The sequence below is a fragment of the Stegastes partitus genome, unplaced genomic scaffold, assembly GCF_000690725.1.
Source record: "Stegastes partitus isolate 25-593 unplaced genomic scaffold, Stegastes_partitus-1.0.2 Scaffold115, whole genome shotgun sequence".
Lineage (NCBI taxonomy): Eukaryota > Metazoa > Chordata > Actinopteri > Pomacentridae > Stegastes > Stegastes partitus.
The window spans coordinates 303,488-319,025 of NW_007577846.1; the positions used below are offsets into that span (position 1 = coordinate 303,488).

Sequence of the window (15,538 nt, forward strand, 5' to 3'; positions counted from 1 at the left end):
TTGTTCGTAAAATAAAATAATAGTAATAATAATAAATTTAATTTACACTACATGGCAGCAGATTACTTCTTAGAGACGTGGCACCAAAGCCATCTTTTCTGTCTGGCTCTTATGTAGTGTTTGTACAATTTTATGCTTCGTTTTGTTTTATTGATATGTTTATTGGCATCAGTTTATTTTCTGTAATATTTAATATCTAAAATAAAATAATGTATTGCTTGTCATGTTTTTTTAGTTTCTTTGCTGTGCACTAGTCTCTGCATTTAGATCATTCAGCAGGTGGTGCACTGGTGCCACAACACACTGACGGTGCTGCCTCGGGCTCTGCAGACACATACTATCGGGAGTCATGAGAAGCTGGGTGATGCTGCTCAGATCTCCAATAACCTGCTGTGAACACTACAAATTATTAACAGTTGGTGATCTTTGGACTTTTCACCTCTGTATTCTAACCTGTATGTACTTTTCTTAACCCCTTTGTCAAGAAAGGTGTGGTACAAATTACATTTAATGTAGATATTGTTGCCATCATTCACTTTGCACAGCTGCAGATTTAACGACAAGCAGGTTTCATATCACACAAATAACAAAGTGTATTTACACAACAGGCTGGTTTGATAAACAAGGGACACTTAGTTACAACAAAGAGGCACAAAATGATTACAAAGAGACGCAAAATCATGACAAATACTAATAATGACCACAAAAAAACACACAACGACCACAAAGTGACCGCAAAACTACAAAAAATTGACAACAAAGAGATGCAAATTAACAACAGAAACACAAAATGATGACAAAGAGATGCAAAATGATGACAAAAACAAAAATTTAACACAAAAAGACACAAAACCCCCACAAAAGTATCACAAAGAGGCGCGACCACAGATGTATGTGACCAGCAGCACGTAAAGGGTTACACTGTGAAGTAGGCGGAGGATCTGGTATGTGTGTGTTTGTGTGTTCACAGTAAGTTTCACCTCCTGTGTCCAGAGAACAGCTCATGTTAGAGTTTGAACTGTGTTGAAGAGATAAGACGCCTTTCCTCGCGGAAGCAGCAGAGTTTCAGTTTATGTTTCTGACAGCAGATATTATAAATTTGTCTTTTTAAATAATAACCTCATCTAAACATGCCAGTGCAGACACGGAAAAACAGGAGAGGACGTTATGAACGTTATGTCAACGGTCGACACTTAAACCTGGATGATTTGAAACAGGAAGCTCAACATTTGGGAAACCAGTACCTCTCCAAGGAAAACATCCCAGAATACCCCCATCCGGAGTTCCATGTGGCTCATCTGAAACACGACACAGATCAATGGGGGTTACGTGGCATCAGGAGGGACGAAGGCTTCAGGTTTCCACACAACAGCTCCAGGGATCCACACAGAGGCATCCTGCTGTGGTGGAGTCTGGCTGTGAGCCCTGACGAGGTGAAGGCAGCTGAGACGAGGCTCCTACAGCAGAAATTCTCCAACCTTACAGAGGATCAGGCCGCCATGCATCCCAACTTCCTCTATAAGTTTACCACCTCTCCAGCCTTCTCAGAGAAGTCCAGGCTGGGCTCGTACCGCTTCACCTTCCCCCTGGAGGAGGTGCTGGAGGCCTACCGCCTGCAGGTAGGAACTCTGGAAAAATTACATCCAATCTATCTACATGGTCACTTTCACAACAAAAGAGAATACTTTAAAATGCACAAGTCATGAATGTGTTTTTGTTTTCTTGCATGTGGCTGAAATAAACATTATCTTCTGTAGTGCAGCACAGAAAAAAATGAAACTGACAAATGAATAAATTATTTTCTTAGTTGACAACAAAAAGATACAGAATGACCACAAAGAGATACAAATAAACAACAAACAGGCTAAATCACAACAAGACACAAATGTCATCCGTCGTGTGATGAGTGCTAATCTGCCATCAGTGATGATAATCTATGTTGTTGTTGGTACATTTACAGAGACTCTGATGAATGAGTTCTTCTTGTACAGTGAGGTCAGAGTCCTCCAGTAAAACATCTGTTATTGTTTCAGTTTTGTTCTGGGGATCAGCCGGTCATGCGGGTGTACGAAACTGTCCTGTACAAACAGGAAGTGCAGCACACTGTGTTGGTCCACAGTCCAGCCAATCAGGAGCTCTTCTCCAAGTATCCTCTGCTGACTGACGACCCGAACGCCGTCTGTGTTTACAAAGATGGCCGCTTCATCTGGAGGCCGTACGCCATAAGTGAGACACACGGGTAAGACCTACAAACAGATAAATGTAATGGGCTTTTTGAAATTGTACTCACTGTTTTAATATGTTGTCACTTTTTGAAAAAAAGTTGTCCCTCTGTAACAAACATAGCTTCTATGTAAAAATGTCCTAACTTCATATATATATTTTAAATGTCTTCATTTTTTGAAAATGTCCCATTTGTGAAGTAGACTTGAAAAAATTTTAAAAAGAAAAGAAAAATACTTTTATTTGGAAAAATTTAATTTTCTTGAAAATGTGACCTCTTTTTGGAAAATGTATTCACTGTGTGAAAGTTGCCTCATTTTTTGAAACAGATCTTCACATGTGAAAATATCCTTCCTTCTTTAAAGGTGTTTCCAAAAATATACTCACTTTTTCAAAAATGTCTTCAGTTTTTGGATATAGCATTACTTTTTGAAGATGTTATCAATTTGTGCAAATATAGTTATTAACTGAAAAATGTCCTCTTTTTTAAAAAAAAATAAAAAATGTCCCCACTTTTCAAAATACAATCTTTTTGAAAATATTATATATTTTAAAAATATCCCTTTTTGTTTCCTTATACTTTTGTGTGAATATGACCTAACTTTTCTGAAAAACCCAAACCAGCTCTCCAGAAATGTTCTCACTTTGGGAAATTCTTGTCACTTTTTGAAAAATGTCCAATTTTTTTTTGAAAATGTTCTCACTTGTGAAAACAAAACAAAGCTACTAGAAAATTCCTCACTTTTCAAAAGCATTTTTTTTTTCAGATTTTTAAAATGCCATCACTTTTTGAAGTCTCTACACATTCTGAAAAATGTCCTCACACAGACACAGACTGAGGACGATGTGTTTGAGGATCATAGAAACATCTTGTCACCTTCAGCTGTAGGACGAAGCGCTGTGAGGTGTCATGAAGCAGTTTGAAGTCTTCTGTGAGTTGTGGAGTTGATCATTGTTGCTTTTCCATCAGGTGTAAGCTGATCTGCAGACCTGAAAAAAACCAAATGGACGTTCAGATGTCTTTGACAATGTTTTATATTTGGGATAACGTCGCCATCGCCCCGCATGTGGACAAACAGGTATCTTCACTGCTTATTCTCTGTAGAAAGCTGCAGCCTCTAATGTTAAAGAAGGAAACTGATAAACTGTTTCCTCCAACATCATATCATTAGATTATTAATGATGCATTAACAAAATTAAGGATTTTACTGTTGCAGGTTGTCATTTATTATTATGGGTTATTCTGCTGATTGATGTTTTGACCTGCACATTTCAGGAAATTAAGAGATATCTTTGTGAGTCCAGCACCTCAACCAAACCAAACCAAAGCCTAAAATGTATAAACAATTAGAAAAAGTCTTCACTTTTCCAGAAGTGGGTCGTTCCAACCTTCTTTTTTTTTCCCTCACTGTCTGACATTAAATCAGACTAAACTTTTCCTGTTTTAGGTCAGTTAGGATTAACAACATTATTTATATTTGCTGAACACCAGAATAATGAGAGAGAGAATTTTAAAAATGTATTGCTTTCTTCAAAGTCAGAAGTTTACATCCACTAAAATTAGTATGACGTCAGACTATTTGGGAAAACCCAGATGATGATGTCATGGCTTTGGAAGCTTTTGATAGGTTAATTGACAACATTTGAGTTAACTGGAGGCACACCTGTGGATGTATTTTAAGGCACATCTCAAACACACTGCTTCCTTTTGTAACAACATGGAAAATCTAAAGACATCAGCCAAGATATCAGGAAGAGAACTGTGGACCTCCACAGGTCTGGTTCATCCTTGGGTACAGTTTCCAGATGCCTGAAGGTTCCCCGTTCATCCCTTCAAACAATTATACGCAAGTATAAACACCATGGGAATGTCCAGCCATCAAAAGGAAGAAGCTTGAAGCCTGAGAACACCATCCCAACTGTGAAGCACGGGGGTGGCAGCATCATGTTGTGGGGCTGTTCTGCTGCAAGAGGGACTGGTGCACTTCACAAAATAGATGGAATCATGAGGAAAGAACATTATGTGGAAATATTGAAGCAACATCTCAAGACATCAGCCAGGAAGTTAAAGCTTGGGCACTAATGGGTCTTCAGATGGACAATGACCCTAAACATACCACCAGATGAGTTACAGAGAGGCTTCAGGACAACAAAGTTCATGTTCTGGAGTGGCCATCACAAAGCCCTGATCTCAGTCCTGGAGATCATTAGTGGATCAAGGAGACCAACAAACCTGACTCAGTTCCAGCAGTTCTGTCAGGAGGAATGGGCCAGAACTCATCAAACTATTGTGAGAAGCTTGTGGAAGGAAACCCAGAACGTTTGACCAAAGTCATACAGTTTAAAGGCAACGTTACCAGATACTGAGGAGATGGATGTAAAGTTCTGAATTTGAAGAAAGTAATAAAAAAATTCTCTAAAAAGGCAGGGGACACCCTGGACAGGTAACCAGTCTATCACAGGGCTACACTTAGAGACAGACAACCAAGCACACTCACATTCACACCTACGGACAATTTAGAATCACCAATCCTCAACATGTTTTTGGACTGTGGGAGGTGTCCCTGTGTTTTTCCTGTTGCAGAGGCTGAGTATGCCTCTGCAACTCATACACTTTTTTGATTATTTGTTTTCTTTTTAAATTTGCTTTGTGTAATAAAACAAAAAAAGGTGTTAGTATTATTAAAACTGAAGCTCATTTGAGAAGCTGGAATCATGAACTGTTCAGTATCTTTGTATGAAGACCAAATTTTAGATACATCTGAGTCATTTTTCATAAAGATGAAAAATGTTGCTTGTTTTGTTTTGTTCTTTTGCAGGTGCTGGATTTTGATGCTGATCAACTGAGAAAGAACCTCAAGTTCTGCGATCCAGGCGAAGTACCAATCGGGACTTTCGAAAGTTTGGAGGACGCTGAAAACCAGGTTAAGAGTTTGTGGCCGGACTGTGACTCCCCACTGGAGAAGGAGTGTTCACTAGAGCAGCGTTTCATGGGTATTACAGCAGCTTTCCTTTGATCGGGTGCATTAAACATAATCCTGTTCACTGTATAAACCTCTGTTTACCAAAAAACACAAAAATCTTGTAAGCTTTGAACATTATTTACAGTAATTTGAGACAGGTTTTTAAACCTATTGGAGAATATTTCAATAATTTTGGGAAACATTTGAGCCATTTTGAACAAATTTTCAGTCATTATGTACAAAAATATATGTTGGGTCAGTATGGGCAATTTGTGATCAGTTTTGGACAGCTGAAGTGATTTTATACAAATTTTGAGTCATTCAGGACGTAATTTTATTGGACAGGTTTCAGGTTATTCAGAAAAAAATATCTGAATCAATTTGGAATGTTATTAGTCTTTGGACACGTTTTGAATATTTGTTTTGAGTCATATTGGACTAATTTTAGGTCATTTTGGACACATTTTGAGTCATTTTAGACCATTTTTTAAAGTTATTTTGAACAAAGCTTTTGCTGTTTTAACAAATTTGTTTTTTTTTTTTTTTAGAGTACATTTGAGGAACAAATTTTTAGTAATTTTGGACACATTTTGAGTCATTTTAGACCATTTTTTAAAGTTATTTTGAACAAAGCTTTTGCTGTTTTAACAAATTTGTTTTTTTTTTTTTTTAGAGTACATTTGAGGAACAAATTTTTAGTAATTTTGGACACATTTTGAGTCATTCTGAGTTTGATCATTGTTGAGTTGTTTTGGACAAGTTTTTTTCCATTTCAGACAGTTTTCAAGTTGTTTTGGAAAAAACTATTAAGTCACTCTGGAAAAACCAAGTAATTTGGAGCAATCTTTGAGTCATTTAAGTCAAGTTTTCAGTCATACTGGACAAATGTTCAATCATTTTAAACTAATTGTGACTCTGTACAATATATTTGATCATTTTGGACTTGTTTTTAGTCATGACAACTTTTGAGTCAGTTTGAAAATAGTATTTGACTCATTGAATTTTGAGTCACGTTATACGTTTGAAGTCATTTCAGACAAGTGTTGATTCCTTTTGCACAAGGTTTTGTCATGCTTCATGTCTTTTGGAGTGAAAATAGAGTCGTTTTGGATTTAAATAATTTTGCACACTTATTAGTCATTCTGGACATTTTGAGCTTCTCATCAAGAACCAGTAGAAACATTACTAGGACATACAGCAACTAAAATTAAATGATCCCTAACATCTTCAGTTTTTCTTTTAACAGCATGACAGTATTTGATGTTGTGTGTCTCTGTGTTCTGGTGCCAGACCTCAGACTGGTTCTTGTTGGGAGGACTGGATCAGGGAAGAGCTCCAGTGGGAACATCATACTGGGAAGAGATGCCTTCAGTGCTGGTGGTGCTGCTGCAGGTAACACTGGATGTTTACTCCATGTGGAGCCACCTTTTTTTCCAATGTTGGTAACACTTTTGTGTGCTTGGAAAAATGTTGTTGATTCCACATTTCATAGAAATTAAACTTTGAAGTTGTATTATTTATGGTTTATGGCATTCTGACTGTGTCATTCTGCACAGAAGACATTTCTGAGTTCTTCATGGTTGTTCTGTTTTCATAGAGGTGCAGGACTTAATATTGCAGTGATAAATGAACCCACAGGGAGACAGAATGTGTGAGAAACAAAACAAAACAACAAAAAAAAGCCCCACCAGAAACTGCTTGGAGTTCAGAGGGATAAAGAATATTATATTTAATGCTACATGAAAACTGTGTTTCTTCTCCTCAGAGAACACTCAGTGCTGTCTGCAGACAAAGAAGGTGTTCAACTGGGAGGTGACCATCGTCGACACTCCTGGACTCTCAGAAACAATGGAAAGACAGTCGGAGATCTTAAAATGCATCGACATGTTGGCCTCGGGGCCCCACGCCTTCCTGCTGGTCATCAAAGTGGGAACCCTCACCGATGAAGAACAAGACACCGTGAGGCAGATGGAGGAGATCTTTGGAAAGAACGTCTGGAGGCACACCATCGTAGTCCTCACCCACGACGACCAGCCGGAGACAGATGTTCAGATTCTGGATAGAACCAAAACTGAGCTGAAGAAGATTCTGCCCTGTCGTGTGGAAGACAGATGCTACGTCCTCAACAACAAACAGCAGGTCTGGGATCTGCTGGACAAGGTGGCTGCTGAAAACAACGTTTACTCTGTCAAGGACAGAGTCATCCGGGGTAAGATCACAAGAAAATTGTCAAGTTTCGTTAATTTAGAAAGTTTCAAAGTCATATTGGATGAATTGTGAATAAAAGATTCTTTCAATCATTTTGGACGAGGCTTCGGTCATGTAGGGATCTTTGGAGTCATTCTGAACAGATTTTTTGTCCGTTCAGGGCTTACCTCGATGTACAATTTTTTCCTTATTTCCCTGAATTTTTACAACATAAATAACAATAGGAAATACAGCCAATGGCAATGAACTTCAATGATCCTTTAAAAAGTGTAGCTTCAAATGGCTGAATGGATGTTGTGTGTCTCTGTGTTCCAGTGCCAGACCTCAGACTGGTTCTTGTTGGGAGGACTGGATCAGGAAAGAGCTCCAGTGGAAACATCATACTGAGAAAAGATGCCTTCATTACTTGTCGTGCTGCTGCCAGTCCATCCTCAGGTAACACAGGATAAATCTGAATCTGCTGTATCATCTTTGGTAAATACTACCAATGATAATTGGTAATATTGGCTGTTGACAACCTGCAAGCCAGTTCAAGTGAGTGCAGCCTGTGGCTCTAGCCGAAGGTGTTGCTTCTATCTAAGATAATGAGGATTGTGGTATTACCTTCAGAGGAAGGTCGACCAGTAACGAAGTCCACAGCGATGTGGGATCAGGGGCAGTGTGGTAAAGGAAGAAGTCATAGAAGGCTGGAAGAAGCTCATTGTGAAGCTTTGCTGCAGGAAAGGATGAGACGATCACCAGAATCACTGACGAAGGAGGCCGAGGGTTCTGTGAAACCCACGATAGCAGATCACCTTAGAGGAATGCCCCCACTGGAACCCTGAAGACCTGGAAGACTTTTCATGGAGTGGATGTCTCTGAGACCACCTGCTGATCTCCCTCCTGGCTGCGCCGACCACACGGGAGGAGGAGGTTTTTACCATAGAGACTTCCTCATGGGGAGTGAATTGGCAAGCAGGCCTTGGGTGTTATGTTCCCGGAACCGGGGCGGTAGGTGAAGGTGAAATTAAACTGTCCCAGGAACAAAGTTCACCAAGCTGTTTGTAGATATCAAAGATTTTGTGGTCGGTCCAGGTCACAGAGACGTGTTGAGCCCTCCAGCTAGAACCTCCATTCCTGGACCACAGCTAGCAGTTCTATCCTCAATGCTGTAGTTCCTCACTGCAGGGGACAACCAGCAAGAAAAGAAGACGCAGCTCATGATCAACAAAACAGTGTTGAGAAAGGACAACCCTGATTCCACTGTCGGTGGCATCAACCATGAACTGTTTGGAGGGCTCTGGGTGGTAAAGCAAGTCCACAGTGAGGAAAAGTGAGACAGGTGCAAAAAAGCTTAGAAACTGCTTGGAGTTCAGAGGGTTAAAGAAGACAATATTTAAATTTTGCATGAAAACTGTGTTTCTTCTCTTCAGGGAACGCTCAGTGCTGTCTGCAGACAAAGAAGGTGTTTAAATAGGAGGTGACCATCGTCGACACTCCTGGACTCTCAGAAACACCTGAAGTCAAGACGGAGATCAGGAGATGCGTCGACATGTTGGCCCCAGGGCCCCACGCCTTCCTGCTGGTCATCAAGGTGGGAACCCTCATCGATGAAGAACGAGACACCGTGAGGCAGATGGAGGAGATCTTTGGAAAGGATGTCTGGTGGCATACCTTCGTAGTCCTCACCCACAACGACCAGCCAGAGACAGATGTGGAGCTTCAGGTGATTCTAGCTAAAGACAAGCTGAAGAAGATTCTGCCCCAGAGAGTAGAAGACAGATACTACGACCTGAACATCAACCCCAACTCCAGCAAGAAGAACCGTTCCGCTCATTTGCTGAACAAGGTGGAAAAGATGGTTGTTGCAAACAGAGGGAAGTTCTACTCTGTCCAGGACAGAGCCAGAAAAAGGAAGATCACAGATGTTGATGGTGCGATTATAGAGTGAAGGAAAAATCTGTTGTTATGAACTGATTTATTCCACTGATCGAGTATTTTTCTTAATCAGAAGCTTTATTATAGTTTTTGCAAAAGTAATGTTTTTAGTGACTTAATGTTTTAACTGTACATGTCGCAATAACAGACTGAGGAGCTCTGTGGCACCAAACGCCTTCTACCTCCACAGAGGAGTCGAACCCATTTTTAAATACCAGATTAGCTGCAGAGTTAGCGGTTCTGATAGCAAGAAGAACGTGATGTTGCAAGTTCTTTGGCGCCAGAAACAATCTGGGAAAGTCCTGCAAAGTTTTACTAATGGTTTCAATGGGAAGTTTTCTTTTAGTTCCCAGGATGATGTTCTTCTTCTCTTTAAAGGTCTGATAGCTAAAGATGTTCTGAAAATGTTTGAAAACGTTGTTGGACCATTAGGCTCTGAGGTTTAAGGTTCTTAGAACTGAATGCTGCGCTGAGAACGTTCTTCTTTTGTTATCATGTCAATGTTTGTTGTGGGAATGTTTCATAGATTTTGAGGATGTGTTCCCTCAACAGCATTTCCAAAATATCCTCAGAACATTGCAGCTAGAATGTTCCACCTTTATTAATATATTGCAGCACAGGAACATCTTATAAAGGACGTTCCATCATCTGACATCTTGGACGTCTTGCATTGAGAACATCCTTCTGTTGTTGTCATTGTGGAAACACTTTGCAGAAGAACGTTTGATAACGTGTTCCCTCACCAAAAAGCCCAAATGTTCTACATTTAAGGTATCACTTTGCAGCGATGTTCTAAAACATTCTGTATAAAAACATTCTCTCGTCATGGGCCTTGACAACATCTGGAAAACATTGTTGCAATGTTGGTTTGAGAACGTTCCGTCTTTGCTGTAGAAGAACGTGTAATGTGTTTCCTCAACAGCGTCTGATAAAGAACGTTCTGTCATCTGAGGTCTCGATAACATCTTGAAAACATTTTCAGAGTGTTGGTTTGAGAACATCCTTCCTTTGGCATCATGGAACATTGTGAAAATGTTTTATAGAACATTCTGTAAAGTGTTCCCTCAGCAAGAAGGCAAATGTTCAATCTTTAATGTATCACATTATAAAATCGTCATAAAAGGTTCTGTGTAAAAAAAAAAGAACACATTCTGTCATCCGAGGCCTTGATAACATCTGGAAAACATTTTCCAAATGTTGCATTGAGAATAACATCTCTGCTTCATTAATTTTTCTTGTCAGTGTGAATCCTCATCCTATTTAACTTGATGTCAGCTCATTTCTTCATTTGCAAGTGTTTGATTAACGGTTTGGTTTATTTTGGTGTTTTTTTGTACTTTGGAGGTCGACACTCTCATCACTACAGCATCAGTGTCTATGAAGAGATTTGTTCAAACGACTGATGTTTCCTTTAACCTCTTTTCTCCTGCCTCCCTTTTCGTTTTGGGTCCGCCCACACAGCAACAGAGCTCGGGCCGTCACACTCATCACTACAGCATCAGTGTCTATGAAGAGATTTGTTCAAAAGACTGTTTCCTTTGCATTCAAATATTAGATGTATTTATTTTACATTTCAGATATATATTATGTATTAACGATTCATGTTGATAGTAATTTACATAGAGAGAAAATAAAGAAATCAAATTCTGTTCTTAAGTTGTCTTGTCTTTCTCTTCATTTTTTTTTTTTTTTTAAATTATAAAATGAGATCAAACTTCTTGTCACATGCTGAAAGTGGGTCAAAGGGTGATTTTAAAAGAAGTTAGAAAGTACTTTATAAAATTTTAAATATTCATAGTTTATAATAAAATAGTAGTAAGCAAATCAGACACAGTGGAGCAGAAGTCCTGAAGATTTCAGGTGGAATGAGCCGATATTTTCATAAATGATCTGTTTGTAGCTACACTTTTGGTCGTCCTCGGGAGGAGTTATAGTTATATTTAGTCCGTTAAAAATATTAATTAAATGTCTACAAGGCAACGCTAACAAATAATGGATGGATGGATGGAGATATATATATATATATATATTATTAGAGATTTCTCTTGACTCGTTAACATAACAATGGTGAATGCTGACCACTATAGCCTCTCCGGCCAAAGAGACACAGTCAATGGAGTTTTGGTTTGCAATATTTATTCATCGCTTCATGTCCATGGTTGTTCTGAATAAATAAACAATAACCCAAACACAAAATTAGTGACTAATCAACAGAAGGAAATATAACTAAACATCAACCAGTAATTAAACTCCCCCAGAAATAAAGAAGAAATCATCTTACGGATTAGTCACACATGGATCTGTTGAAGAGGGATTCCCAGCTTGCTTCAAATGTATGGAGAGATGTTTGCAGCTCACCGACCAGCCTCAAATGCATGCAACCAGCTCTTCTTCTCTCACCTGTTTTCCGTTGGCAATCAAGGCAGGCTTTGAGGCACCAGCCCTTCAGTGGCACACCTGTCTTGCGTTAGGGAATCATGGGAGGCTTCAGGGCACAGGTGTCCACCAGAGGCAGCCATTTCCCCATTGCCAGCAGGGAATTTGTAACATATATATATATGTGTGTGTGTGTGTGTGTGTGTGTGTGTGTAGGTGTGTGTGTGTGTGTGTGTAGTCTTCTGCAGCAGAGTCCATTCTAAAAGAGGCCGATTTAACATAAAATAATTACAAAAAACATGTTTTGGTTTAAGTTTGTATCCTTGTTGTTGTCGAGTGTGTCCATTTGTGTTTTCTGCTCTAACTAATATGTGTAAAGCATTTTGATCTGCAGAAGTTTTGTTGCAGTTTGTTATTTTTCTTTTTTAAGTTTACCTCACTCTGGGATCATTTTTGACTGAAATATAAAGTCCTGCACCTCTATAGAAACAGCACAACCACGACTACAGCGAGAACAAAGTCATGTCTTTTGCACAAGATGACTCAGTGGGAATGACACAAAAAGTAAATAACGAAAGTAAAATTCTTTTGAAAAAGATAAAAAAACAAAAAGAAGAAATAACATGCACAACATTTGGAGTGACATAAATCAGAGAAAATTGAATTTATCTGAATATTTATTTCACAAAACGCTACAAAGAACCTGGAATCAGCATGAACAACATGAATTACAAAATAAATCTGAATAATCATAATGAACAGAAAATGAACTTATCCCACATTATTCCATCATTTCTTTTGGACTACATGTAAATTAATACTTTTTATTTCTGTGATTTGACTGGATGTTTCTTCTCATTTAGTAAAACACAGAAAATCTGTAAACCTACAATAAAACAAATGATTATCCATTTTGTATTTCTTAAATACATCATTTACTTTCATATAACAGCAAATATATGTAAAGCAAATGTATTTAACACAGTTTCAATGTGGACATTATTTACAGTTTTTGCCTGTGTTTTTGTTTCTGCTTCTTGTTCTATTTTTACACACAACATGTAAACAACAACACTTGTGTACAAACCTATTCATCATTTCTCAGTCCTCTGCAAAATAAAACTGTTGGTTTTCTGCTCATTCAGATACAGTAAAAGCTGTAATTTTATGGTCAGTTGTTGTAAAAGAACAAATTATTACTTTTAAAAACACAGATTTTTGCATTTCTACATTTTTTTTTACCTGTTTTAACTTTTTTGCTGCAAACAGTTAAAAAAAAAAAAAAAAAAGACTTAAAAACAAACCGTGGTGTTTTACAGTGTACGATGAGAATCACCTGCAAACTCAGACATCGTAACCAGCTGTTGTAGTGGCTACTCCTGAGCCTGTATAGCCACTGTGGTGGCTGTGCAGAAACAACTCGACACATCCAAAAAAAAAAAGGAACAGAAAACAGGGAAAACAATGTCCACAGCAAAAAATGTTTGAAAAAAAGGAGCTATTTATTGGAACATAAAATTTCTTTAAAGCTCAGAAACAAAAAGGCTTAGGATGTTACAGATAAACTCCGTGGATGTGAGTTGTGGTCAAAAGACTGTCTCTGTCCACACCTTCCCGGCAGTCTCCTATGCTTCTATCCCCATCCTTCTGCCACTAGATGGGGTTAAGTCAAGAAGAACAGAAATTAATAAAAAAGGAAAACATTCTGGTTTCTACAGCTGCTCTTTAAGACTTCAGCCTATTCAGGTTGAATGAACTCTAAAGTGGATCCATCACAAAGTCGAACTCCGGCGTGTAGCGGCTGAGTGAACGAGGTCTGGACTCTGTGGAGGAGAGTCACGGTGTCAGAGACGCTGTAGAAGGACAGAACACCTGCTCTGTGATCCAGGTACACTCCGATTCTGGAGGAGGGACGGCCTGAGACGGGAGTTACGGTGATGTTGTACCGAAATACACTTCTGCTGGCGTCACAACGTAAAGACCAGGATTTGTCATTGAATCCAAATTCACTTTCATATGGTCTCCCTGTTCTGCTGATGTTCTTGTATGAAACTGCGACATAAACTCTTCCTCTCCACTCCACCTCCCAGTAACAGCGTCCGGTCAGACTCTCTTTACTCAGGACCTGAATCCAGTTAGTGAATCTGTCTGGATGGTCAGGATAAGACTGTAGTTGAGTCACCGATGCCACTTTCCTGTTCCCATCAGATAATAACAGCTGTCTGTTGACTGTGTTTGGATCCAGAGTGATTTCTTTAAAATATTTGAAGAATCCAGCTCTGGTCGTTGGTTCTGGTTGTGGCAGTAAAACATCCACTTCAGTGATGGCCAGTGAGATGTTTGTCCGTGCGTCCCTCAGAACGTCCTGTAGTCGATCTCTGAGCTCTTCCACAGCTGCTGTCACGTCCTCAAAGTGTCTCCGAGGACGGATGCTGATGCTGGATGAGTGTGTGGACTCACTGAGTGCTGACGCTGAGGGGTAGTCGTGGAGGAACTGGCTGTGATCTGGTGTCTCTGAGAGCTGCTTCAGCTCAGCATCTTTCCTCTTCAGATCACTGATCTCCTGCTGCAGCTTCTCCTCCAGCTCTTGGACTCGACTCACTTCAGCCTCCTGCTGGGATCTGATCTGCTGCTTCACCTCAGAGCTTCTTTTCTGGATCAGACGGATCATCTGGCTGAACATCTCCTCACTGTGCTCCACTGTTTTATCAGCAGAGTCATTGATGGCCTTCACCTCCTGTTGAAGCAGCTTCACATCTTTCTCTCTGTCCTGGATCCTCTGATGGATGTTCAGTCGACTCTCCTCCAGTTTCCTCAGCTTCTGCTTCCTTTCTGCTGCAGCTGAGACTGTGTCGTGGCCTTTATGTTCATCCACAGAGCAGAGATAACAGATCAGCTGCTGATCAGTGCAACAGAAAATCTCCATGAACTTATCATGATGAGGGCAGATGTTCTCCTGGAGGTTCTTGGAGGGCTCCACCAGCTGGTGTTTCTTTAATGGAGCGACATCATAATGAGGCTGAAGGTGTTTCTCACAGTAAGAAGCCAGACAGACCAGACAGGACTTGACAGCCTTCCTCTTCCTCCCAGTGCAGACATCACAGGACACATCTTCAGCTCCAGCATAGCAGTGATCAGCAGCAGCAGCTTGGAGTCCAGTCTTCTTCAGATCCTCCACTAACTCTGCTAGCAGCACGTTTTTCTCCAGGACAGGCCTCGGTTTGAAAGTCTTCCTGCACTGAGGGCAGCTGTAGATTCTCTTACTGTCCTCTGCATCCCAGTGGCCTTTAATACAGTCCAGACAGTAGCTGTGTCCACAGTGAAGAGCCACCGGATCCTTCAGCAGATCCAGACAGATGGAACACGAAATGTTTTCTGAATAAAGATTAATTCCTCTCTGCGCCATTTTCTCGTCTGCGCAGCGACTGAGTGAGTTCCTGCTCTCAGGGAAGTGAAACTACACTGAGTGAAAGTCTGAGCCAGTCAGCTGTCTGTCGTCACCGCGTGTTCGTTCCATCCAGTTTCAAAGGTCTGAAGGGAGGAAACAAGTTGCAGAAAGAGAAGCGCTTTGAAGAACGGCAGTAAAACACTTTTGACCATGAATGTCTACCTGCCACAGGTAAACAGTGTCACTTCAATAGGCTAATATAAATATTTTTTGACACTGTCATTTGTGTGTCTTTGAGTTTTTCATGGTACATTAATATCTAAGTTGTTGACACAGTAGATTAATTTATTACTTTAGGACATAGACAGACAGATAGATAGATAGATAGATAGATAGATAGATAGATAGATAGATAGATAGATAGATAGATAGATAGATAGATAGATAGATAGATAGATAGATA

The 15,538-nt window shown here is 39.7% G+C and overlaps 3 protein-coding genes across 3 annotated transcripts in view; 2 read left to right on the plus strand and 1 right to left on the minus strand.

Moving 5' to 3' along the window:
• The first annotated feature begins 1,025 nt into the window (after positions 1-1,025).
• Positions 1,026-12,831, plus strand: LOC103354644 (uncharacterized). Its single transcript, XM_008278088.1, has 9 exons — positions 1,026-1,619; positions 2,034-2,239; positions 3,194-3,302; positions 5,043-5,217; positions 6,477-6,578; positions 6,952-7,395; positions 7,710-7,829; positions 8,807-9,336; positions 11,256-12,831. Exons 1-8 carry the CDS (start codon positions 1,131-1,133, stop codon positions 8,848-8,850), a joined length of 1,689 nt encoding a protein of 562 aa, XP_008276310.1. The 5' UTR covers positions 1,026-1,130; the 3' UTR covers positions 8,851-9,336; positions 11,256-12,831.
• Positions 12,832-13,170: 339 nt separating this feature from the next.
• On the minus strand, positions 13,171-15,093 carry LOC103354645 (tripartite motif-containing protein 16-like). Its single transcript, XM_008278089.1, has one exon. The coding sequence runs from the start codon at positions 15,091-15,093 to the stop codon at positions 13,426-13,428; it is 1,668 nt and encodes a 555-aa protein (XP_008276311.1). The 3' UTR covers positions 13,171-13,425.
• A 192-nt stretch (positions 15,094-15,285) lies between these two features.
• Positions 15,286-15,538, plus strand: part of timd4 (T cell immunoglobulin and mucin domain containing 4) — a 20,292-nt gene continuing 20,039 nt past the window's right edge. Inside the window, exon 1 of the mRNA XM_008278110.1 lies at positions 15,286-15,306. Coding sequence (XP_008276332.1) covers positions 15,286-15,306 — 21 coding nt within the window. The remainder of the gene's footprint in view (positions 15,307-15,538) is intronic.